This window comes from Oncorhynchus kisutch, linkage group LG13, assembly GCF_002021735.2.
Source record: "Oncorhynchus kisutch isolate 150728-3 linkage group LG13, Okis_V2, whole genome shotgun sequence".
Lineage (NCBI taxonomy): Eukaryota > Metazoa > Chordata > Actinopteri > Salmoniformes > Salmonidae > Oncorhynchus > Oncorhynchus kisutch.
In genome coordinates, this window is record NC_034186.2 from 64,579,648 (window position 1) to 64,607,019 (window position 27,372).

The following is a 27,372-nucleotide window of genomic DNA, read 5'->3' on the forward strand; positions in this document are numbered from 1 at the left end:
TTGAAAAGCCAGGTTTTGGTTTAAGGGGTCACTGCTCTTAAACTAGAGGGATGTTCAAATATGTGTGTCGAGCGCAACACAGTGTGCTTGTACTCCTCTCAGGCGTTTTAAGTGATGCCACCATTTCCGCTCTGTTGTGAAAGGAAGTCTTCAGCATTCAGCCAGGAGCCCAGAGAAGAGAGAGAGCGAGAGAGAGAGCGAGAGAGAGTCACCTTTTCATTTTGCCAGCCTCAAACTCAAAAGCAATTAGTGGAGCCAGATGGCTGTCTGGACTCTGAATAAATAGTTTGAGCATCGACGGAAAAACCCCATAGACAACACACACACAGACCTGTGTCAAAGCGTCGAGACACAGGGAAGATACGGACCTAAAGAACCAAATTGGTTCTAGCTGAGACTACAGGGCAGAAAAACATTCAAACCTTCACACAATGAATCCATTTCCACTTCATCTCTGCACTGTATTACTGTGGGGAGTGAAGGTCACACGGTTTTACAGTGATACAATGATGGGCACATGAAAGCACACGTCTCCTCCCACTTTCTTTCCCAAACCAGTCTGGTTGAGTCAGAGGGTTCAAAGAACGCAGCCCTTGAGAGCTGGTCGAATTACTTAGTTTCAGCCAGCATGCACATTCCCCAACTGATAACAAACCCTCCCTCTATGTGGTAATACCAAAGCAACACCACATTCCTAAGCCATTACACACGGTATCTGTACGTTTCCTTGATGCTCCCACTCTGTCCAAACTACCGTTACCACGGCAGCGGGTTCACCTTAGTCTACCAGATGACATATGCAAATCAAACAAACAGGGGGAGGGGCTTGGGTGTGTGAGTGAAACGTGAGCTAACACACGTCACCTCTCTCCCTCGCTACCCTTGTCATGTTGATTCCCATAGCCTAGATATTGTATGTTATCAGCACTCTTGACAATGAACAGTTTTATCACAACCGAGACAAACAGCAAGACTCAGCACCCTCCAGGGTGTGCTAACATGTTACACTTACTATTTATATTCCTTCTATGTACATAATACACAGCAACAAGGTCATCGTTTCAAAAATCAAGAAAACTTTAATTGCAACAAAATACATAAAAAATAGAAAATAGAAAGACATGACAAATAGTGACAGATTCTAAAAGGTTTCTTTAAAAAAAACTAGTTCAGAGAGCGGTGAATAAAAAGCACATTTTGTGGTAAGATTGTTTCGAGTGCACTGTACAAAATGGTGCAGGGTAAAAGCACATTAAGCCTGTTGTGGCGGAGTCACAGCAAAGCAGTGGAGAAATAAAGCATTAATGATAAAGCACTGCAATAAGAGAGAAAAAGATAAGGACTTGTAAAATAAGCATTGATACAGAAGAAATCCTTCATGCTTGGCGCTGAGAAATAGAACACGTGACACCATAAATGAGTCATTCTTTATTTTTCTTTCCGCTAGATACTGTATTTATATATTTATACTATGTACACGTCAGGGGGGAGCGATCGAGACGACAGGGAAGTTAAGGCTTGGATTAGTCATCAGTGTTTAGAGTCAGAGGAGGACAATGTGGATTAACAACAACTACTAAATAACAACCTACAAACAAGCTGTGTTAACTCCAGGACAGGAACATTATGTCAACTCTCTAGAAGCATTTTTATTTGAAAACCTTTGTGCCAGGCAGTACAAGCAGAGGTCAAGAGAAGAAGATTCCCAGAAAGCATTTACTTAAAAAAAAAAATGGCCAATTGGGTATTCATTTTATGAAAGCTTTAAAAACACAGCCCTCACAGAGAGAGAGTAACAGTACAGATGATTCTCAGAAAGTGTTCTCAGAACACATGTTACTTAAATCCCTGACAGTGGGCAAGAGGAGTGTGTGTGTGGCTCTCTCCCAGTCTCTGGAGAACAGAAGGGTCTGTGAATGTTCTGACAGAGTTCGAACCACTAAGTGTTTGTGTACGTTTCCTACTAGTTCCCCCTTTCTGTGTGTGTGTGTGTGTGTGTGTGTGTGTGTGTGTGTGTGTGTGTGTGTGTGTGTGTGTGTGTGTGTGTGTGTGTGTGTGTGTGAGAGAGAGAGAGAGAGAGAGAGAGAGAGAGAGAGAGAGCGATCAGGCTGCAGGGGACAGTGTACAGTAATGTCTCCTCTAACTCCCAATACTAAGAGACAGAGGGGGCAAGAAATGGACATTCGGGTTACACACCGTGGCACTGACAGAAGTCCCAAAGCCTCTGTGCCACACACACAGCGCTGACTCAGAAACCACACAGATCACTGCCTATGTAGGAGCTAGTCTCTGATAAATAGTATGTGTGTTTATGGGTGAAGGGGCAAGTATCTTAAGTATGTTGATTGAGTTTAGTGAACCTGCCAATCCAGTTATTTCAGTTATCACCCTGGCTGAAAAACTAAAATGTTTACATGTATTTCAACTATTGTTCTTGAGATGAACTAGATTCACAAGTATTTAATAACTGAAGATGTGCATCTTATACATCCTACACCTTTTCATTGAAGGGTTGTCTATTCAAGCAGTTACATTCGGAGTACAGTATTATTGCCTCTGACTGAACTTTGACCTTGGCCAAACCAGGAAGTGAGTTCCACATGACACCATTGACTATACAGCAGTTATTTACACTCTGATCAATATCCACAATTTTTCACAGGAGTTCGACCAGAAAAATAAAGATCCGTACATATATAGTATACAGATACCTCACACCAAAATATACATACAACTTTCTCCCTTCCCTCCCTCTTCACATCACAAACTGAAGGACATTATCAATATTTCTCCAAAGACACACTTGATCACCTTCATACAAATATAACTAGTGGGCATATCCTGTTTTGGTGTTACATACAAGTGCAGACTGGAGATACGTGTTTCTTAGTGGTCATTATAAGTAGTTCACTACAGGCCTCTACGCTGACCTTTTTTAGGAGCACGTGTGTGGCTAAGTTGAAACATGTAGGCGCACACAAAGAAATTTAGGAGCACAGTGAAAAATATTTGAGGTAATAAAGCTAGAATTAAAAAATTGTCTAGGCGCACCGGTGCGCCAAAATAAAAATGACATGTCGCAAAGCAAAATACTTAGGCGCATATGAAGTAAAACTGCTGCACTGTAGAGCCCTGCTCCCTGCATGTGTACTGTATCTAGAATGTTTATGTAAGCCAGAGTTCTGGCCTATACTGAGGACTGACAGACGTAGGCTATAGTGTTATCAAGTCAGTATCAAGTCAGTATCTATCCCTTCCTCCCAGTCTGCCCCCTCTCCGTTCCGGTTCTCCCCCACACAACGGTCAACCTCCACCACAACAGTTAACGTCATCCTGGAACACTACTACACGTCGCTCTCTCACCAGAGTGTGTGTGTGCGTTTCTCTGTGACCCCATGACCTCTGGCTGGCCGTGACCCAGAAACAGACCCAGGCTTAATGGGCCAATCAGGCGCCTCGCCTGGTCAGGGCAGCCAAGGAAACCCCACTGATTAACCAGGGAACACAATGTATCACAGGGGAGTCATGAGATAGGAGTTGTTAAGGGGCTGATTCAGAGGGGATTCAGATCTGGGCTATTGAGGGTAGGAAAGTAAGGCTCTTCAGGAAGACAGCTGGTCATAGCCTTCCAATGGTCGTCTGTTTGCCTCTAGTGATGTATAATAGTTGCACATGGTGATATTGGCTTGAACAGCCCTCGACTGTCACTAAACTATCAGGCTCCGGTCTGAATCATGAAGGATTATACCCAGACCTCTGCTAGTCAATGTAGGTCCTATAACAGGTCATTCACCCCCCTGTCTATGCACAGAATCAATCAATTCATTTGACTTCATTTGTATCTTAATTGGCTAGATAAAAATATGCCATCATGTATTTGGATTTCTATATAACCTGACGACCTATGAAAGCTGAGATGTACAGTGAGCAGGGCATGACTCCACCATGGCTTTCTGAGTCAGGTCTGGCAGGAGGAAGGGGGTACAGTAAGCTGGGTGTTTGACACGTAGGGAGGCATGAAATACTCCCTCTGCTCTCCCTGTATCCCTGTGTAAATCACCCACACACACAGGGTAGAGAGAGGTGATGGAGAAAGACTGGGGGAGGAGAGAAACGGAGAGAAAATGTCCACATCATAACATCCAAGCGGTGGTAATTTGGTGTGCATGTGGGCTAAGCTGAGCGGTGACTTCATGGCTCATTAGCAATCAAACTCTTGGTGTCAGGAACACCACAAGAAGAGAGGGATCAAAAAGAGGAGAGGGAGAACAGCCTGCTGTTTCAGAGCCTTTCCTTTTTCTCCCTTTATCAATTCATCCTAACCCCTCTCTCCCAGACTCTCCAGAGATGAGAACAGCTGTACGGTTCCCTCTATCAATTCCCATTTCATGCACTCTTCATCTAGATGACCTACCTCCTTCAGTAAGTTGTTTATCATTTCAGAATGTCCCAAACTAAATTCTGCACATACTTCCAGTTGATGGCACAATAGCAGAGAGAATGAGGAGGCCTACTGCAACATACAGACACGAGAGAGAGTCTGACATTCTACTTAACCACAACTACATCGACCACTACCGCTGTCAACCTTCCGCTTCCCCAGTACTGTCACATACAGCAGAAACAAGGCTACTGTGGCCGGAACAAACGTTGTCCAACAGGAGAGAGACGAGAATAGCAGGGAGCAGGTATCATCATGACACCCCTTACATTGCTACTGTGCGTTTAGTGGAGATAAGAGTGAATATTTTAGTGAGGAGTTTCTAACGTGGGAACGGGTGCATGGAGATGCCATTTTACCCACAAGTCCCTACCGCAATGTGTCTCTCTGGAGGGTTCAATCTCCAAGGTCCCTAAGCTAAGGAAAGGAGGAACACAACAGACAGAGCAGCTATGTGAAGAAGATAGTTTTAGGATTTCTTTCATTTGTTTTGGTAGATAGATCCCAAGTGATCCACTTTTCATATTGGGACCAGAGAAAAAGATTTGTATTATCAATACACCAGTCCTCCATCTTGTTTCTGTACATTCCCTCCCTCAGCCTCTTCAGCCAGTTCATCTTTTTTTCTGTACATTCCCTCCCTCAGCCTCTTCAGCCAGTTCATCTTGTTTCTGTACATTCCCTCCCTCAGCCACTTCATTCAGTTCATCTTGCTCCCTCTATGGGCTGCATTGTTGGTCGTCGTTAATATATTTCAAATGATCCAACAGAGGAGAACCCAACACCACCGACTCCTCTGGAAGGAGGACATTTTCATTCATCCTTTCCTTCTTCATCCTGCTTTCCCTTCCTCCTCCTCCTCTTCCCGTTCTCTCTACACGTACACGGCAGTCCGTGAGATGACCGACCCGTCGCGCTGAGACTCCATGTCGTCGTCAAGGTAACCACCCATGATTCCGTCCTGGTCATGTGTTGGGCGGAGCTGCAGGATGGGCCCGCTCCTTCCAAAGTGGTCGTAACTCTCCTCATCATCCTCCAGTTGGTCAAACTTTCTCCGCTCTGCCTCGTCCAGCTCGCCGCTCAGCAGGATGTCCTGCGCCGTGGCAACCCCCCCTTCACCATGCCTCCCCAGGTGTAGCGGCACGTGGTGATTGGCCTTTTCAGTCAGGCCATCATGGGCGGAGCCCTCCTTGTAGACGTAGATGGGGCTGTTGTTGCCGCCCGCCCCGTTGCCCCCGGCGCCAGCACCCGTCCCGTTCTTGCTCCCCTTCTTGCCGCCACCGAAGACGCGCGACTTTACGTCGTAGGAGCTGTGGTTTGGGTTGCCGCGGTAACCCTGCTGTTGCCGGCGGCTCCGGGTGACCAGGACGGCAATAAGGGCGGCAACGAGGAGAAGAGCCAGAAGGGAGCCAATCACAGCACCTGCCACCACGCCTGCATTGGAGGGGACCACAGAGGGTTCTGTAGGAAGGGAGGGAGGGAAGGGAGAGGAGAGAGAGAAGAGGATGAGACAGATTTAGAAAGAAAGTAGATGGAGAAGGAAAGAAGGGGGAAACAAAGAGAAGACAAGAAGAGGGGTTGGATGATGTCAGCAGTCTGCACTGTATTCCGCGTGATGTGTTTTTGCATGTGGGAGTGTGTGTGCTGAGGCTCTAACAGCAGTGTTGAACGTCACTGGCATTTCCTACTCTCCCTCTGAGCTGCTCGTCCCCATTCCCTCACAAACGCCCTAATAACGTCAGAGCAACATTTCAACAAGGTCTCTGCAACATCAAGGCAACATGCCAATGACATCTTCTCCTAAACAGTGTGAGGGCAGTGTGCAGGTTCTCTTTAGTCTCAGCCCCCTCACCCACAAAATAGCAGAACGACTAAGCAAAAACAAAAGATATCCTCTGGAGTCCATGCAGGAGGATGATAAATGGAGGGAGGGATGCAGCCAGGGATGAAGGAGAAGAGGATGCGGGTGGTGGTGACTGACAGAGCGAGACAGCAGAATGACAACTCCTGCTTCAAGCTACCAGAATGTAGAACAGGACAGTCCGTCTGCCCTCTCTCTCTCCTAGCTACTGAACACCCAATTGAGCTCCGTTGAATAAGCCCCGGACGGTGTGCGCTTTCCCTCAGTTTGGTCATATTGCAAGGCTCATGACTCCAGACACATCAGCTGGTGAGATTGATAGTTATTTGCTGCCACTCTACCTCTCTTCTCTCCCATTCTTCATCTACTACACCTTCCTTTCCTCCCTCCCTCATGTCCCACACACCACCCCCTTCAGCCCTCACTCTCTCTGTTTTTCTTTCCACACACTGCTCACTTGTACACGAGCAGCGCGCGCACCCCCCATCCCCCGCAGTAGCTAAACATTTCCATTGACACATGACACAGACATGGTCCTCCAATCCCTCCTATAATAAAAATACAGGAACTGTACCTGGAGGTGCTTAAGGATGGAGTAGGTACAAGTATCCCCTAAACACTGATACAGGGTCAGGGGCCACATTCATCAAGATCGTCTCAGAGTTAGAGTGCTGATCTAAGATCAGTCCCCCCCTTGTCAATGTAATCTAAATCATTATAAGGCAAAACTGATTCTTGATCAGCAGTGAAATGTTTTATTAATACAGGCCCTGATATATTCTAATCCTCCCAATGGTTAAAGGTTGATTAATGTGGTACTAGATATGTGGTTAGGAGCAAAAAAGTTGGTGTCTGGGTGGTAGCAGAGGACGCCAGAGCGCAGAGGACGCCGGAGCGCTGGAGCAGAGGACGCCGGAGCGCTGGAGCAGAGGACGCCGGAGCGCTGGAGCAGAGGACGCCGGAGCGCTGGAGCAGAGGACGCCGGAGCCCTGGAGCAGAGGACGCCGGAGCCCTGGAGCAGAGGACGCCCTGGAGCAGAGGACGCCCTGGAGCAGAGGACGCCGGAGCGCTGGAGCAGAGGACGCCCTGGAGCAGAGGACGCCCTGGAGCAGAGGACGCCCTGGAGCAGAGGACGCCCTGGAGCAGAGGACGCCCTGGAGCAGAGGACGCCCTGGAGCAGAGGACGCCCTGGAGCAGAGGACGCCCTGGAGCAGAGGACGCCCTGGAGCAGAGGACGCCGGAGCGCCGGAGCAGAGGACGCCGGAGCGCCGGAGCAGAGGACGCCGGAGCGCCGGAGCAGAGGACGCCGGAGCGCCGGAGCAGAGGACGCCGGAGCAGAGGACGCCGGAGCAGAGGACGCCGGAGCAGAGGACGCCGGAGCAGAGGACGCCGGAGCAGAGGACGCCGGAGCAGAGGACGCCGGAGCAGAGGACGCCGGAGCAGAGGACGCCGGAGCAGAGGACGCCGGAGCAGAGGACGCCGGAGCAGAGGACGCCGGAGCAGAGGACGCCGGAGCAGAGGACGCCAGAGCGCTGGAGCAGAGGACGCCAGAGCGCTGGAGCAGAGGACGCCAGAGCGCTGGAGCAGAGGACGCCAGAGCGCTGGAGCAGAGGACGCCAGAGCGCTGGAGCAGAGGACGCCAGAGCGCTGGAGCAGAGGACGCCAGAGCGCTGGAGCAGAGGACGCCAGAGCGCTGGAGCAGAGGACGCCATAGCGCTGGAGCAGAGGACGCTAGAGCCGAGGATGCTAGAGCGCTAGAGCCCAGGATGCTAGAGCACAGGATGCTAGAGCGCTAGAGCACAGGAAGCTACAGCGCTAGAGCAGAGGACGCTAGGGCAGAGGACGCTAGAGCAGAGGACGCTAGAGCGCTAGAGCAGAGGACGCTAGAGCGCTAGAGCAGAGGACGCTAGAGAACAGAATGCTAGAGTGCTAGAGTACAGGACGCTAGAGCACAGGATGCTAGTGCGCTGGAGCAGAGGACGCTAGAGCACAGGCCGCTAGTGCTAGCACAGGATGCTAGAGCACAGGCTGCTAGAGTAGAGGACGCTAGAGCGTTAGCAGAGCACGCTAGAGCACAGGGCACAGGACGCTAGAGCACAGGGCACAGGACAGCAGGTTTCACAGTGTCCCAAGGTTTCACTAAACAGCTTCCTGTAAAGGAATACTTCCTCTCCCACGGTGTTTGGCCTTTTAAACAGCATGAGACAAGCCCTCACCAGCACGATCACACACACACACCTTATGTTTTACTATCCTTGTGGGGACACAAAATGGATTTCAATTCAAAATCCTATTTTCCATAACCCCTAAGTTTAAAATAACTTTTGTCCTCATGAGGATGTGGGAAATCTCCCCACGAGAGAGAATTTTCCTTACACACACACAGGGGAGACGCTTCTCCCAGTCAAGCAGTAAACACACTGAGCACAACACCTTGGGAAGAACGGTACAAAATCCTCTCAATGAAAAATGCACTCATATCTCCCTCGCTCTCACTGACGCAACGCAGTTTCTCTGGACCCCCGCAAGGTCAGCCCCAAATATAATCAAATGCCAGGGAGCCACTCACATAGTATAGACAACTAATCACTGTCCATAATGCTGAAATTGTCTATGCAGCTGCCTAACAAAACGATGATAGGCTTTCTGTGGTGCCAGGGCATGTAACCTATAGCTTTACTTAATGGAAGGCCTATATTATTATTTATTGAAGGCCTATATTTGGTCGTCATTTTCTCATGTTAAACCTAACATTTTACGATGCTATACACGTTGTCGTAGGGCGTCCATTTAGACTGCTGTCTGGCAACAAGAATGTAATTACTTGTTCAGTAATTAAAAGTTGGCAATTCAAACATTGCATACGGTAAAATACATTTTCAATACAACAGACTAATCAGCAACCAATTGATGTATTCATTTGATATACAACTGTCCTGTATATCCTCCCTGAACCTGCATGACATGAGCCATTCCTCGCGCTCTCTCCCAGCTTGGATAGAAAGTTGTTTTGTGTAAAACCAGTTTATTAATGCCAATCTCATTTGTTCTATGTAGAGGCCTGTAGTAGCTACAGTATGCGGCTGCGTCGGCTTGCAAACGTTCTCACCACGGCCTGTAGGTCCAGGTTACAGACCCCACTGTTTTCTCTACTGAGTATTGACAATCCAGACAGTTTTTTCTGAGACATTGTGCATTATATGTCCATTGCGCTGCACACAATTTAAACTTAGTCTTGAATGGTGCATAGAAAGATATACCAGAGATAAGGGACTGTTAATATTGCAACCACACAACTTAAACGTCGGTTCACCAGTATGAAGAAAATCACAACACGCTTTTTTTGTTTGAGCCCTCAAGGACTTTTGTCCGCTCAAGATACATTTGTTTGCATCTGCCAATTTATTGTCTGTCCAGTATCCAGACGACCTGTCCCAGAGCTTCCTATTCAGGTCATCTCTTTCCATAACCTGTTGAGTCCGGCAATTAAGGAGAATGCGAGAGGCTAAAATAAAGATGCTTCAAATCTAGCAGTTCTGCAACACCACTCCCTTCTGCCCAGTTCCCCTCGTCTTGCTACTGCAAATCAAGCTGTTTATAACCATCCCTGTAACTGTCGCTTCTGTGGAGAAATCGTTTTCTAAACTAAAACTCATAAAGACCTACTTAAGAAGCATTAGACTCTCGATCCGACAAACGTTTTTTAACTCCTGAGTAAGCACCACTCACTGCACTGGCGCCTTCGTAGCCTTGACAACGGCATTTGTTCACCGATATCCCCTTACACTTTCAATCAGTTCATTTATTTCCCAAGGCCTGAGGCACTTTGGTCAGTCACATTCTTGAAGGCCAAGAAACAAATGCTTAGCTTCCTAGTACATTAAAAAGATTCTTAATGACTTTTTAGAGGGTTACTGTCACAACTATCTATGTCAGACAGGCGCATGGGCGCCCAGGGCTGTCCGGCCAAAAAGAAAGAAACAACCCCAGAAAGTACACTATGCATCGCTCAAGCACAAAAACCACTGGCTGAGGAAAATGATGCTTTTTATAGATCGCATCATGCACGACCATAAGCTCCAAGTAACCGCAAGTAATGAGAGAGATGGGGCGGAAATAAAGCCTGCTGCCGCCCGCCTCCTAAAGACATGCAGCAGCCCCCCAACGCACACACACCACTCAGTGGTGCATGGGCATATATTACATCACATCATGGGAGAAGACTGATTGGTTGGTTTCTTCACAGAGAGAGAGATGGTGAGTTAGCAGCAGTACTGAATGTGACTTATTGAATGGTCTGGATCAGACCATTGATTAATGTCTTACTGATGGGTGGAGGGATGGCAGAAGGCCGTCAGGCCTGGAGGCTGGAGAGGAACAGACTACATTAGATCTGTTGCTCTTCTCTGTACGCACGGCCAGAGACAGACCTGGAGGAAAAAGGAATGAAGGAGATGCATCCTTCCACTACAGGGGAATATGTGAAATAGGAAGGATGCAGGTTAACTCATTAAGAGGGGCTGATTTTGACGGGATACCATTGCAGGGGAATAGGGGAAACAGAAAGGAAAAAGGTTTGTCTGAACAGGTGGGGAAGGATTTCGATGTGACACCAGTGCATGGGAATATTGGAGAGACCAGCTCTGGAGACAGTGGTGATGGCAGAAAGTGGGTTAGCTAAATGCAGCGGAGCAGGTTCCAGTGCAGGGTCAGGGGAGCTCAGCAGTGATTAAGAGAAGGAGAGACCAGCTCAGCAGGATGAGAGAGAGAGAGATAGGGTAAAGGGGATGAGAGAGAGAGAGATAGGGTAAGGGGGATGAGAGAGCGGTATGAGAGAAAGGAAGGAAGATGAGCGAGAGAATGGGATGAGAGGGGGGGGGGGGGGAGTGGAGAGAGGAAGAATTAGAGAGACAGGTGAGAGGGAGATAGAGGGGAAATGGAGACTGCCTCAGTGCTGTGGGCTGGTATTTGAGAGAGAGAGAGTGAGGGGGGGGGGGGTCTCAGAGAGGGCTAACGGGCATGTCTCTCCACTGAGCACAGATCAGTACAGTGCTGTAGGAGCCTGATAGGAACACTGACAGAGGACCGGGCCAGGGGCAGGGACACAGACAGATCCCAGGTCAGCTCGTAACCCTGTGCAGGGATCTCTGCGTCAGTTGTCACACAGCTGGGGGCAGGACAGGAGCAGCAGTAGGACAGGAGCCTGCTCTAGCCTGGTCCAGACGCTGGACATTTCACAGCCACGGCCCCTCTCAGCCCTGGTTGGACACATCTCCACTGCATTAGCACTCCATCTGTATTCACACTACCTCTCTCTCCGTCTCAGTCTTTCTCTGTGTGGGCCTGCACTCAGTTCATTCAACCCCCTTTTTACTGTCTTACTCACTGAGGGGGAATGACAGGAGAAAAGAAGAGAGGAGGGAGATGACAGGACAAGGGAGGGGAGTAGAGCTGACATGGTAAAAATCTGTCGTTCTGCCCCTGAGCAAGGCAGTTAACCCACTGTTCCCAGGGGCCGATGACGTGGATGTCGATTAAGGCAGACCTCCGCACCTCTCTGATTCAGAAGGGGTGGGTTAAATGCGGAAGTCACATTTCAGTTGAATGCATTCAGTTGTACAACTGACTAGGCATCCACCTTTCCCTATAGCATGAGAGAGTAGATGAATGGGGAGGGAGGAAGAGGGAAAGAATTTACAGGTGATGGACCAGAGGAGAGAGAGGGAGGGAGGACAGAAGAGAAGGAGTTAAGAAGGAGAAGCAGCCAGGAGCTAAAGCAGCAGAGGCCGACTGATCCGCTCAGAGAGGATAGAGAGAGACTACACTACACACTCACAGCACTGTCAGCCTGCTCGCTAGCGCACACACTAATCAGAGAGAGAAATGGAGGGGGTGATAGTGGTAGAGAAGAAGCAGTGCCATAGATTCCCATAGGGGTTTTAAATGGCATCAGCATCCTGTTCCCCTCTCACCTCCCTCCTTATTCTAAAAGCAGCCACTCTCTCTCTCTACCCTCTACCAACCCTTCCCCTTTCTCACTCTCTCCATCGTTCAATCACCCTTTTTTCTCCCCTACCTCCCTCCCCCCAGCCACCTGCCCTGTACCCATACCCAGCCCTGTACCCGTACCCAGCCCTGTACCCATACCCAGCCCTGTACCCATACCCAGCCCTGTACCCATACCCAGCCCTGTACCCATACCCAGCCCTGTACCCATACCCAGCCCTGTACCCATACCCAGCCCTGTACCCATACCCAGCCCTGTACCCATACCCAGCCCTGTACCCATACCCAGCCCTGTACCCATACCCAGCCCTGTACCCATACCCAGCCCTGTACCCATACCCAGCCCTGTACCCATACCCGTACCCAGCCCTGTACCTGTAGCCATACCTGTACCCAGCCATGTACCCATATCTGTACCCGTACCCAGCCCTGTACCCGTACCCAGCCCTGTACCCGTACCCAGCCCCGTACCCAGCCCTGTACCCGTACCCAGCCCCGTACCCAGCCCTGTACCCATACCCAGCCCTGTACTCAGCCCTGTACCCATCCCTGTACCCATACCCAGCCCTGTACCCATACCCAGCCCTGTACCCATACCCAGCCCTGTACCCATACCCAGCCCTGTACCCATACCCAGCCCTGTAAAACCCTGTGGGACTGCATGGGGACGTCCGTTACGTTCCAGAGATGCTAGTGGCTCATCAGAGAGAACACATTAGTACCATGGGAAGGTGAGGAACGGAGCGGGGGAGGTAGAGGAGTGCATTTGTGAATTGCCCTTTTGATCCATTTGTCCTGCATTCCCACGTGGCAGCACAAAATGATGTATTTTTTTATAAGAGAGCAAGGTGGAACTCGTGGAGGGCATAGATGGACAGAGTGATATTTATTTAAATGGGCGCGGTCGACCGAACATATTTTTCAAGAGGTGTAGTGGTTGTCTAGTCACAATACACAACAAGGAGATAGCAAGGTTGAGTTTCAGTCCAGTCCTACGCAAACCGTACCCTCAAATAAACCCTGCCAGTGTGTGGAGACCTGAAACGGTCTCTGATGATGATTCAATCCATTCTACCAGTAGATGAACAGACGAGTAGAGCTCAAACATCACAGCTAGGATCCATAGGTATGAACAGAAGGAGATGATTGCATGCAAACAAGGAGGGATGGGTGATAAAGTTTCAAAGGGTAGAGGATGGATAGATGGAAAACCCAAACAGAGGAGTAGAGGCCCAGTAAACTGCCCCCCAACCACTAACCCCAGGGACAGAGCATGCTGCTCTCCTTGAGTACAGGCAAGCATCACCACACCCTGTGTGTGTGTGTGTGTGTGTCCCAGTATGCCTGCATGTGTAGTAAGTGTGTTTTCAGGTGTGTTTGTAGCATAGCACGCAGATGTGTATGATTACAGTCATTTCAGGTGTATGTGGACTCACCTCTGACCATAACAGTGACCTGGTCCTTGCCGGTGCCCAGGCGGTTCTTGACCTCGCAGACGAAGGTTGTGTTGGCCTGCTCATCCACCTTCAGCACGGTCAGCACGTTTTCTTTTACCTGCACGGTGTCTGGCATCTGACCGGACATACTGAGAGGAGAGGAGGAGAGGGTGGAAAACATAAGTACTGGAACCTGGCCCAGATCTCCCTACTTCCAAATGACCTTTTCATACGTAGAAAAACTGAATTGTTTTTGTTGGCTTATTGTTTCTACTGGGGGAAAGTTACACCATTTCTCCATAATCAAGGTAAGAGGCCAGTGGCTGTCGAGTTCATCATTATTATCATAATACTATCTGTGGTTTATAGTGGCCTGTGGATATAGTGATAATTAAAGAAGGAGAGAAAGAGACCAGGATACAGACTGACAAAGACACGGACAGACACTCACGTTTTCCATGTGATGGTGGTAGGAATAGGGTTGGCAGTAGCCTGACAGGTCAGAGCCACGTTGGTCCGACCCATGTACCAGTTATTATCATAGCCCACGATGGTCACCTGTGGGGGGTCTGAGAGAGAGAGGTTAATTAGTGGAACTTCCTACAGAGAGAAAATCATTATATTCGGATGCATATTCATGACAACATTAAAAAGTTCTGAGAATACGCTCTGCATGAGTAAGTGTGTGTGTGTGTGTGTGTGTGATGCATGTGTGCACCAGTGTGTGCAGTGGCCTTACATTCGATGGCCAGTTTCATCAGGAAGCTCTCAGGCTTGGCCTGGGTTCGATGGGAGACCAAACAGCTGATGTCTTTGCCGTTGTCTGCTGCTGTGGGAACCAGCATGTACTGGCTGGATACCGTCACGGTGTTGTCAGCGCCCGCTGTAGAGGCGGAGGTAGCGTTGCCGTTGACAGCTGTCACCCATGCGATCTGGGCAGCAGGGCGACCGTCTGCCGACTCACAGCGGGCCACAACAACTGGCTTGGCTCCCGCGGCGACAGTGGAGGCTATCACTGTTACCCCGGAGGCAGAGTTCCTGGGTTTGGCTGATGAAGGGAAGAGAGAATAATTAATGAATACCAATATTGATAAACGACTAGACCGGCGAAAACAAGACAGACTAACTGTTTGTTCCCTCCCTCTCCATGGCTGTTGAATGTGAGTAGAGCAATCAGGACAAGAGCCGACACCAAGCATGACAAGCAGCCGGATCAATAAACGCCAGAGGAGAGAGAGGGGAGCTGTGCCCAGGTTAGAGCAATGATTCTAACGCATTAACAGAAACACAATTGATCTGACAATACTAGTTCTAATTAGAGGTCGACCGATTAATCGGAATGGCCGATTAATTAGGGCCGATTTCAAGTTTTCATAATCGAAAATCTGTATTTTTGGACACCTTTTTACACCTTTATTTAACGAGACAAGTCCGTTAAGAACACATTCTTATTTTCAATGACGGTCTAGGAACGGTGGGTTAACTGCCTTGTTCAGGGTAGAACGACAGATATTTACCTTGTCAGCTCAGGGATTCAATCTTGCAACCTTACGGTTAACTAGTCCAACGCTTTAACCACCTGCCTCACGAGGAGCCCGCCTGTTACGCGAATACAGTAAGAAGCCAACGTGTACCTAACCAGAAACATCAATGCCTTTCTTAAAATCAATACACAGAAGTATATAATTTTTAAACCTGCATATTTAGCTAAAAGAAATCCAGGTTAGCAGGAAATATTAACCAGGTGAAATTGAGTCACTTCTCTTGCGTTCATTGCACGCAGAGTCAGGGTATATACACAACAGTTTGTGCCATCTGGCTCATTGCGAACTAATTTGGCAGAATTTTACGTAATTATGACATAACATTGAAGGTTGTGCAACGTAACAGGAATATTTACACTTAGGGATGCCGCCTGTTCGATAAAATATGGAACAGTTCCGTATTTCACTGAAAAAATTAAAGTTTTGTTTTCAAAATGATAGTTTCCGGATTCCACCAGATTAATGACCTAAGGCTCGTATTTCTGTGTGTTATTATGTTATAATTAAGTCTATGATTTGATAGAGCAGCCTGACTGAGTGATGGTAGGCACCAGCAGTCTAACTGAGCGATGGTAGGCACCAGCAGGCTCGTAAGTATTCATTCAAACAGCACTTTCCTGCGTTTTGCCAGCAGCTCTTCCCTGTGCTTCAAGCATTGCACTGTTTATGACTTCAAGCCTATCAACTCCCGAGATTATGCTGGTGCTGGTTTTCGGCTGGTGTAACCGATGTGAAATGGCTAGCTAGTTAGCGGGGTGCGAGCTAATAGCGTTTCAAATGTCACTCGCTGAGACTTGGAGTGGTTGTTCCCCTTGCTCTGCATGGGTAACGATGCTTCGAGGGTGGCTGTTGTCAATGTGTTCCTGCTTCGAGCCCAGGTAGGAGCGAGGAGAGGGATGGAAGCTATACTGTTACACTGGCAATACTAAAGTGCCTATAAGAACATCCAATCGTCAAAGGTATATGAAATACAAATGGTATAAAGAGAAATAGTCCTATAATTCCTATAATAACTACAACCTAAAACTTATTACCTGGGAATATTGACGACTCATGTTAAAAGGAACCACCAGCTTTCATATGTTCTCATGTTCTGAGCAAGGAACTTAAATGTTAGCTTTCTTACATGGCACATATTGCACTTTTACTTTCTTCTCCAACACTTTGTTTTCGCATTATTTAAACCAAATTGAACATGTTTTATTATTTATGAGGCTAAATTGATTTCATTGATGTATTATATTAAGTAAAAATAAGTGTTCATTCAGTATTGTTGTAATTGTCATTATTACAAATAAATACATTTTTAAAAATAAAAATCGGTATCGGCTTTTTTTTGGCCCTCCAATAAATCGGTATCGGCGTTGAAAAAAATCATAATCGGTCGACCTCTACTTCTAATAGCAATTAAACTGCACGGGCAGGGTAGAGGTCGGAGGAGGCACGAGAGCACGTACACAGATACATAATATAACATGGATACACAGACTAGGGAAACCGAACACACACATACAGTCCTACCTAGCATGACGAGGGAGGTGACACCCTGTTCGTTGCCACTGGGGCAGGTGGCGTATTCACAGATACATAATAGAACATGGACACACACACACACACACACAGTCCTACCCAGCATGACGAGGGAGGTGACACCCTGTTCGTTGCCACTGGGGTAGGTGGCGTATTCACAGATGTATTTCCCCTCGTCAGTCATCTTGACGTCTGAGATCTGGATGGAGGGGTTGCTGAGGGAGGGGGGCTCCGCTGTGAAGCGGACCCGCCCCTTCAGGGGCGATGTGGGGAAACTTGCCCCAAATTTAGGGTGGTACACGGCGATGTTGAGCCGCTCGCCCTCCTTCGGCTCATAGATCCAGGACACCTGCGTAGTAGAGTCAAGTTCATTCATTCAAATATTACACAACCTGTCAGATGGAGAAAAGGGGTGAATAAATAACAGCGACTCCTACTCTAGTCTTTGTGAACATATATTACCATCTTTTATTTTATTTATTTAACCTTCATTTAACTAGGCAAGTCAGTGAAGAACAAATTCTTATTTACAATGACGGCCTACCAGGGAACAGTGGGTTATAACTGCCTTTTTCAGAGGCAGAACGACAGATTTTTACCTTGCCAGCTCGGGGATTCGATCCAGCAACCTTTCAGTTACTGGCCCAACGCTCTAAACACTAGACTACCTGCCGCCCCACTACAGTAGATAAAAGCTTTCAAATCAAATAGCATATCAGACAATCCATGTACAGTGCATGTAAACTTGGATGATCAAGTGTCTTAATAATAATGTAGAATGTTCTCTTGTTAATGGTCATGGATGTAAATTGTTATGACAGTAAAAGCCATGAGTCCAGACATTAGTTCCTGTATGTGTGTCTGATCATTTAGGGCTTTCTTCTCATGTTGTAAAAACATTTCCATTTGTCTACATATGAGTTCCTGTCTGACACTGACCTGTGTGAGCTGTATCCCTCCAGCGTCTGCGAAGGCACACCTCAGGTTGACTGCCTGGCTGGGGTAGGACATCACTTCCGGTTCCACCTTCACCTGCTGAGACAATGCCCCTGGGAGGAAGAGGAGAGAACGTTAGAGCACCTTCCTGTTTTCCCCTTCCTGTTCTTTGTCAGGGGCCATGAAGGAGAGGTGAGTAGGAGAGGAAGCTTGTTGAGTCTATTGAGACCAGGCCCCAGCCTGCCTGATGAGGAGAGGAAGCTTGTTGGCACTATTGGGACCAGCACTAGTCAGATTATAGTTCTGTGGAATCGTCTGGTACACCATTAAGACTACCTACAGTAAGCAAGTAGGTCAACGCTCCAGGAGTGTGCTAGAGGGGTGTGTGTGTGTGCGGCCGAGCCCCCCCCACAATTCTAGCGATGAGTGGAGGAAACTGGACATGTAGTGATGAGGAAAAAGCCCAGTCCGCTCCACACAGGTCATAAATCATTTGGATGGCTTATGCTTATCTAGAACCAGCTATTTACTCTGGGCTCACACACTGTGTACAAGGATTGGTGTGTGTTTGTGTACATGTTTTCCTACAGCGTCCTGACAAGTCACCAGAGGGTGTCTTTCATGCATGTCTGCGTGAAAATGTAATTTAACTGTATGAATGAGTCGGTGTGTGTCTGGTCTACCTATTCTACATAAAGACAAATTATCAGCTGCGACACACCTGTCAATGTTTACCAACATTTCAATCTCTCGCTCTCTGCATGTATGTGTTCCCATATTATATAGCCACAGGCTTCTTAACATGATGCACACACCCACGTGATTGATACCGAAATCAATTTTAGCATCATAACTGGTTCTACTGGTTTGTTCATCCGCTCTGAGTGGAGAAACAGAAACTAGAGAAGAAGGTGGGGTGGAAAATGCACCATCCCTATAGAGACACGAGTCAAAGGCCCGGACTGACGGTCTTCTCTGGTGGTGGTTATGAGCAATCCACACAGCCTACCTCTGTTACCATGGTCTTTAAACAGGAAGAGCGCGAGAGAGAGAAAAAAGATAGCGAAAGAAAACAAGCAAGGCATTTCCTAGAATTACCCACCAACTCTCCCAGCACCAACCCAATGTCAGACTCAAACCACAAAATAACCCTTCTGCAACCACATAACCTCTTTACGACCACCTGGAGACTCTGCTGCCATGATCGAAGAGCCAGAAGCACTGGTATTCCCCTCATGAGGGGTGAAGGGTTCAGAATCTGAGTGTGTTCTAGCTGGATCCTGGTGCCTCTCCAGACCTTGAAGACCAGTGTGTATTGTGTCCTAGAGTAGGGGCCTACTGCTGTGTGATCTAGGTGTTTGGGAGGGATCAGGCAGCAGCCTGACTTCAATCCACCTGCAGGAGATAGACCAACTACAGATTAGCTCTGGGACCTGCTCGGCTCTAGTGAGGGAAGGAGGGAGGCATGGAGGGCTATTGAAACCCAGGATTGCGCGTCTCCACTGGGGAGTATTAATTGAGTCAACCTTGCACGCCACAGGTCATTACACAGACCTGTATTGATGTGTGCGCGCGCACCACACACACACACACACACACACACACACACTTTGTAATCCCAGGGAGGCAGGCAGGCAGGAAGTAAGGCAGGCAGAAAGCCCAGAGGGACAGGGCTGAGGAAAGCCTGCCTGCTGTCAGTCACAGACAGAGCAATAAGAGGAAAACCAACCCAGTTTAACTCTCTCCAAGATGAGAGGGGGATGAGAGGAGAGGAGAGGAATGGTTTGAGACATCCAACCCCCCCCAGGGATATAAAATATAACCCACCCCCTGAAATGACTAACCCCACAGGGTTGTAGACTATCATTAGAACGACAAGGGTTGACTAGATTATTTATGATGCGTGTGCTGTGTTGCTAAGGTAAGGATGCCTTAAACAGAAAACTAATATTAAAAGAGAACATATATAGAAGAGATCGAGAGAGAGGATGAAGTCTGGAACCAACAAGACCCTGTACATCTTCTACCCCCCAGCAATAAGACTATTTTAGGAGTTTGTTTAAATCAGCTTCTTGATATATCACACCAGGCAGGTGGATGGATTATCTTGGCAAAGGACAAAATGCTCACTAACAGGGATGTAAACAAATTTGGCCACAAAAATAAGCTTTTTGTGCATATGTAAACATTCTGGGATCTTTTATTTCAGCTCATGAAACCAAAACTTTACATGTTGCATTTATATTTTTGATCAGTGTAGTTAACCAATAGCTACCCGGAGTTACTGCATTGACCTTTTTTGCGTGAACTCGACTCATCACATACACTGCTGTTACTGTTTAGTCAATCCTTTTACTGTTTAGTCAATCCTGTTACTGTTTAGTCTATCCTGTTACCTAGTCCCCTTTTCTAATACTCATCACATACACTGCTGTTACTGTTTAGTCAATCCTGTTACTGTTTAGTCTATCCTGTTACCTAGTCCCCTTTTCTAATACTCATCACATACACTGCTGTTACTGTTTAGTCTATCCTGTTACTGTTTAGTCTATCCTGCTACTGTTTAGTCTGTTAAATCTGTAAACAAGGGCACCCTCATAGACGTCATCCTGACCAACTGGCCCTCCAAATACACCTCCGCTGTCTTCAACCAGGATCTCAGCGATCACTGCCTCATTGCCTGTATCCGCTACGGAGCCGCAGTCAAACGACCACACCTCATCACTGTCAAACGCTCCCTAAAACACTTCTGTGAGCAGGCCTTTCTAATCGACCTGGCCCAGATATCCTGGAAGGACATTGACCTCATCCCGTCAGTTGAGGATGCCTGGTCATTCTTTAAAAGTAACTTCCTCACCGTTTTAGATAACCATGCTCTGTTCAAAAAATGCAGAACTAAGAACAGACATAGCCCTTGGTTCACTCCAGACCTGACTGCCCTCGACCAGCACAAAAACATCCTGTGGCGGACTGCAATAGCATCGAATAGTCCCCGCGATATGCAACTGTTCAGGGAAGTCAGGAACCAATACACGCAGTCAGTCAGGAAAGCTAAGGCCAACTTCTTCAGGCAGAAATTTGCATCCTGTAGCTCCAACTCCAAAAAGTTCTGGGACACTGTGAAGTCCCATGGAGAACAAGAGCACCTCCTCCCAGCTGCCCACTGCACTGAGGCTAGGTAACACGGTCACCACCGATAAATCCATGATTATCGAAAACTTCAACAAGCATTTCTCAACGGCTGGCCATGCCTTCCGCCTTGCTACTCCAACCTCGGCCAACAGCTCCGCCCCCCCCGCAGCTACTCGCCCAAGCCTCTCCAGGTTCTCCTTTACCCAAATCGAGATAGCAGATGTTCTGAAAGAGCTGCAAAACCTGGACCCATACAAATCAGCTGGGCTTGACAATCTGGACCCTCTATTTCTGAAACTATCCGCCGCCATTGTCGCAACCCCTATTACCAGCCTGTTCAACCTCTCATATCGTCTGAGATCCCCAAGGATTGGAAAGCTGCCGCAGTCATCCCCCTCTTTAAAGGGGGAGACACCCTGGACCCAAACTGTTACAGACCTATATCCATCCTGCCCTGCCTATCTAAGGTCTTCGAAAGCCAAGTCAACAAACAGATCACTGACCATCTCGAATCCCACCGTACCTTCTCCGCTGTGCAATCTGGTTTCCGAGCCGGTCACGGGTGCACCTCAGCCACGCTCAAGGTACTAAACGATATCATATCCACCATCGATAAAAGACAGTACTGTGCAGCAGTCTTCATCGACCTTGCCAAGGCTTTCGACTCTGTCAATCACCATATTCTTATCGGCAGACTCAGTAGCCTCGGTTTTTCGGATGACTGCCTTGCCTGGTTCACCAACTACTTTGCAGACAGAGTTCAGTGTGTCAAATCGGAGGGCATGCTGTCCGGTCCTCTGGCAGTCTCTATGGGGGTGCCACAGGGTTCAATCCTCGGGCCGGCTCTTTTCTCTATATATATATATCAATGATGTTACTCTTGCTGCGGGCGATTCCCTGATCCACCTCTACGCAGACGACACCATTCTATATACTTCCGGCCCGTCCTTGGACACTGTGCTATCTAACCTCCAAACGAGCTTCAATGCCATACAACACTCCTTCCGTGGCCTCCAACTGCTCTTAAACGCTAGTCAAACCAAATGCATGCTTTTCAACCGTTCGCTGCCTGCACCCGCACGCCTGACCAGCATCACCACCCTGGATGGTTCCGACCTTGAATATGTGGACATCTATAAGTTCCTAGGTGTCTGGATAGACTGTAAACTCTCCTTCCAGACTCATATCAAACATCTCCAATCGAAAATCAAATCTAGAGTTGGCTTTCTATTCCGCAACAAAGCCTCCTTCACTCACGCCGCCAAACTTACTATCCTACCGATCCTCGACTTCGGCGATGTCATCTACAAAATTGCTTCCAACACTCTACTCAGCAAACTGGATGCAGTTTATCACAGTGCCATCCGTTTTGTCACTAAAGCACCTTATACCACCCACCACTGCGACCTGTATGCTCTAGTCGGCTGGCCCTCGCTACATATTCGTCGCCAGACCCACTGGCTCCAGGTCATCTACAAGTCCATGCTAGGTAAAGCTCTGCCTCATCTCAGTTCACTGGTCACGATGGCAACATCCACCCGTAGCACGCGCTCTAGCAGGTGTATCTCACTGATCATCCCTAAAGCCAACACCTCATTTGGCCACCTTTCGTTCCAGTTCTCTGCTGCCTGTGACTGGAACGAATTGCAAAAATCGCTGAAGTTTGAGACTTTTATCTCCCTCACCAACTTCAAACATCTGCTATCTGAGCAGCTAACCGATCGCTGCAGCTGTACATAGTCTATCGGTAAATAGCCCACCCATTTTTACCTACCTCATCCCCATACTGCTTTTATTTATTTACTTTTCTGCTCTTTTGCACACCAATATCTCTACCTGTACATGACCTTCTGATCATTTATCACTCCAGTGTTAATCTGCAAAATTTTAATTATTCGCCTACCTCCTCATGCCTTTTGCACACAATGTATATAGACTCCCCTTTTTTTCTACTGTATTATTGACTTGTTAATTGTTTACTCCATGTGTAACTCTGTGTTGTCTGTTCACACTGCTATGCTTTATCTTGGTCAGGTCGCAGTTGCAAATGAGAACTTGTTCTCAACTAGCCTACCTGGTTAAATAAAAGGTGAAATATATATATATATATTTTTTAAAAGAAGTCTATTCTGTTACCTAGTCCCCTTTTCTAATACTCATCACATACGCTGCTGTTACTGTTTAGTCTATCCTGTTAGTGTTTAGTCTATCCTGTTACTGTTTAGTCTATCCTGTTACTGTTTAGTCTATCCTGTTACCTAGTCCCCTTTTCGATTACATGTCTTTTCTCCCTCTCTGCATTGTTGGGAAGGGCCTGTTAGTAACAACTTCACTGTTAGTCTACACCCGTTCTTTACCATGTGACAAATAACATTTGATTGAAGGGTAGGGGAGACGGTTGAAGGGTAGGGGAGACGGTTGAAGGGTAGAGCAGACGGTTGAAGGGTAGAGCAGACGGTTGAAGGGTAGAGGAAACGGTTGAAGGGTAGAGGAAACGGTTGAAGGGTAGAGGAGACGGTTGAAGGGTAGAGGAGACGGTTGAAGGGTAGAGGAGACGGTTGAAGGGTAGAGGAGACGGTTGAAGGGTAGAGGAGACGGTTGAAGGGTAGAGGAGACGGTTGAAGGGTAGAGGAGACGGTTGAAGGGTAGAGGAGACGGTTGAAGGGTAGAGGAGACGGTTGAAGGGTAGAGGAGACGGTTGAAGGGTAGAGGAGACGGTTGAAGGGTAGAGGAGACGGTTGAAGGGTAGAGGAGACGGTTGAAGGGTAGAGGAGACGGTTGAAGGGTAGAGGAGACGGTTGAAGGGTAGAGGAGACGGTTGAAGGGTAGAGGAGACGGTTGAAGGGTAGAGGAGACGGTTGAAGGGTAGAGGAGACGGTTGAAGGGTAGAGGAGACGGTTGAAGGGTAGAGGAGACGGTTGAAGGGTAGAGGAGACGGTTGAAGGGTAGAGGAGACGGTTGAAGGGTAGAGGAGACGGTTGAAGGGTAGAGGAGACGGTTGAAGGGTAGAGGAGACGGTTGAAGGGTAGAGGAGACGGTTGAAGGGTAGAGGAGACGGTTGAAGGGTAGAGGAGACGGTTGAAGGGTAGAGGAAACGGTTGAAGGGTAGAGGAAACAGAAAGAGAATGTTGGAGGGGAGGAGAGAGAGAGAACAGAAGCTGTGTGTCAGTCAGTGCTGCTCTACTTTACTGTGCTTCAGTTTACCGCCTAAAGGACGGGTGACACAACACGCCCACCAATACAAACACGTACACAGATTCAGCATCTAAAAGTAGCACATCAATGTTCAAGTCGGCATCCTAAGTACTGTCACCAATCATCATGTCTCTCCCTCTCACACACCCTAAGAGCAGTGACACCCCTGCTATATTAACCCCTTCATCTCGGCGCTCTGCCTGACATTTACATATTTCCCACCATGCCTTTGATGGAGGGAAAACAGATCAGAAATGGAGGAGAGGTGTGCCAGGAGGATGGAAGGATGAGAGGAGGAGAGACAGCTAGGAGATGTCAAAGTGATGCAGGATGAGTGGACAGCAAGAGAGAGCGGGGGATGAAAAGTTGAAAGAGAGGGTGAGAGGAAGAGAGAGAGGGTGAGAGAGAGGGACTGACAAAGGGAGAGAGCAGGGTGAGAGTGATGAGTGAAGGAAGGGACATGAGGGAGGAATGGATAGAACAGGGTATAAGGAATGGAGGGGGAGGGAAAGAGGGAGAAACCGGAGATACCTCGAGAGAAGGGGAAGCAATAAACAAGGTTGATGAGCGACAGAGAAAGAGAAGAGCGAGGAGATAGACAGGGAAAGGGGAGAGAAATAAAGTAGGAGAGATGTTTAGACAGGAGAAGTAGACAATGAGAGCAAAAACAGGAGAGGGAATCAGTGCATGGAGAGAGGAATGACAGAAAGAAAGAGGAAAAGGGAGAGGGAGAGGTAAGGAGCAGTAAAGGAGAGCAAAGGTAGACTACACACACATGACCTTGAGAGAAAATGAGGACTGTCTCAGAATAGAGAGAGGGCAGAGAAACAGTGGGAGTATGACACACACAGACACCATTTGAACAGCCGTGGCTTTAAAGGGAACATACGCCAATTACCCTTTCCCTGCCTCCCTCCCTGCTTGTCCGCCTCCCTGCCCGCCTCCCTGCCCGCTTGTCCGCCTCCCTGCCCGCTTGTCCGCCTCCCTCCCTGCTTGTCCGCCTCCCTGCCCGCTTGTCTGCCCGCCTACCCGCTTGTCCGCCTCCCTACCCGCTTGTCCGCCCGCCTCCCCGCTTGTCCGCCTCCCTGCCCGCTTGTCCACCTCCCTGCCCGCACGCCTCACTCCGTGCTGGTCCGCCTCCCTGCCCGCCCGCCTCCCTGCCTGCCCGCTTGTCCGCCTCCCTCCCCGTCCGACCGCCTGTCTGCCTCCCCGCCCGCCTAGCTCCCTCTGTCGGTCTGTTGCCTGCTTACCTCCCCTCCCCATCCGCTTACCTCCCCTCCCCGTCCGCTTACCTCCCTGTTGGTCTGTCTACTTAACTCCCTCCACCCCTGCCTTCTGCTGACCTGAATCAGTGTGCGACTGAGTGAGGCTGATGGCTAATGGTTCTCTTGTCCTCTGTCTGATGGTCACTGTGATGCACAGTCCATCTCCAGCCCCAAAGAGGCCAGTTATTTACAGAGTAATACCACATCCCCAGTATTCACTAGACCATTTACTGGTCAAAACAAGCATTCAGCCTACTGTCTAATACCATGCAGGCTTAACCCTCAAACAGTATTTCCTGCTGTGTGTGATCTAGTCTCAAGTCCTGTTCAGTAGGGAGGAAACTGAAAACATTTGGAAATTGAGTGAAGCAGGGAGGTTCAGCCTGCATGTGTCCAATAAGAACAAAGACTTGTGTTTTCCACTGCTAAACATTAGCCCCTGTGCTACCCTGTTCTCTACAGAGCTCTGTGGTGGTCCATTTGTTCAATCATCCTGGACCTTGATTTATTTGATTACCTACATTAGCTGCTGCACTCCCTCTGGTATTCAACCAAACACATGTAGCCTTCTAGCTCCTCAGTGTGATCCTGTGGGCTGGCCAGTGGTTTGTCTCTGGGCTTGGAGCCAAATAACCTGCATCTCCGCAAGTACTCTGACTGCCATTGTGTCACTGACAGCCGTCCCAGATTGCACCCTATTCCCGATATAGTGTGCATTTAGAGCCCTGCAGGCCATGGTCAAAAATAGTGCACTACATTGGGAATAGGGTACTATTTGGGACAAACGCCTGTGACTGGGCTAATAAAGTAGTCTAATAAGTAGTTGCTGCTGTAGGCTGTGTGATGGCAAGGGAGAACATACATTAGCCTTTGTGCCTTCTGGTCTTTGGAGAATAACAGCCTTGATACAGGCTACAGTGGTAGAATCTACAGTAACTGTGTATAATGGCAGGCATTTGCCCTCTAAACTACACACTCTTCTCTCAAAGTAACAGCAGAATTGGGCTGCGGTGTAGTCTGTACAGTATCTCTACTTGAAGTGAAGCCTCATCGTGGGGTGTAAAAAACATACTTTGCTCTTTAGACAAGCTGTACACCTGTACTGTAGACAATAAGTCATCACTTTAGTCAAAAGTTTATTCAGAAAATTAAACATCCACAGACACATTGATATTTCAAAGAGGAAACATGTCCACACAGTTTGGTATGCAGGGAGCAGTGTTGCGTAGCAAGGCTTACATGTTGACCAGACAAGACTGAGCCAGCGTAGCAAAATGTACACATACATGTTATTCAATCAATCATCGCAGCCAGGCGCTAAAATAGAACTTGGTTCTATTTGTTACACTTGACATGCTGCAAGTCGCCCGCCTCTCCCATCTTTTCATTGGTTTTTAGGAAATATACAAACGTGAGTGATTGAAAGACGAACTGAGGTCCACACTCCAGTCCAGTCGGTAGTGGTAATGCACATTAAAGTTGGTTGCCAAACGCCATAAAGTCCAAAGAATAAGCAGCCTGAAGGAGCTGAGATTATTAGAAACTAACTTGGTTTACACTTATCTGTGGATTAATTGTCAGAGTAGAGGACCTTGTGTATTTGAGGTAAAATAACTGTCCCCAAATTAATATAGTTGGTTCAGAGTTCATCCTGATCGTGTCTGGTGTGGGTGGACAGAATCAACATGCACGTGCTGTCTGGTCAGCACGTTAGCTAAGACAGCAACGGGCAGGGCAGGCGTTTGACAAGCTTACAACAGCAGAGGAAGTGGAGAGAAGGTGAAACATGGCCCATCCTCTCATTGACCTTCTCTCAGCCCACTACATCACTAGATAATCAATACACAGGAAGAAAACATTTAGATACACTAGAACAATAGGCTGTGCCTCAAATGACACCCTATTTCACATGTAGTGCACTATATGGGTAAAGGGGCGCTGGTCAGTAGTGCGTGCACTACAGTGCATTCGGAAAGTATTCAGACCTCTTCACTAATTCCACATTTTGGTACGTTAGACTTATTCT

At 48.1% G+C, this 27,372-nt stretch overlaps 1 protein-coding gene across 2 annotated transcripts in view; it reads right to left on the reverse strand.

Annotated features, from left to right (window-relative positions):
• Nucleotides 1-27,372, reverse strand: part of si:ch73-22o12.1 (nectin-2) — a 72,818-nt gene that overhangs the window by 21,482 nt on the left and 23,964 nt on the right. The window contains exons 2-7 of one of the 2 annotated variants that reach the window (XM_020497902.2): nt 17,758-17,867; nt 16,918-17,167; nt 14,484-14,792; nt 14,196-14,313; nt 13,745-13,893; nt 1,057-5,902 (exon numbers count right to left, since the gene is read on the reverse strand). In XM_020497902.2, coding sequence (XP_020353491.1) covers nt 5,316-5,902; nt 13,745-13,893; nt 14,196-14,313; nt 14,484-14,792; nt 16,918-17,167; nt 17,758-17,867 — 1,523 coding nt within the window. In that variant the 3' untranslated portion in view covers nt 1,057-5,315. Of the gene's footprint in view, nt 1-1,056; nt 5,903-13,744; nt 13,894-14,195; nt 14,314-14,483; nt 14,793-16,917; nt 17,168-17,757; nt 17,868-27,372 lie in introns of those variants that run through there. The other variant, XM_020497903.2, reaches the window with a different exon arrangement.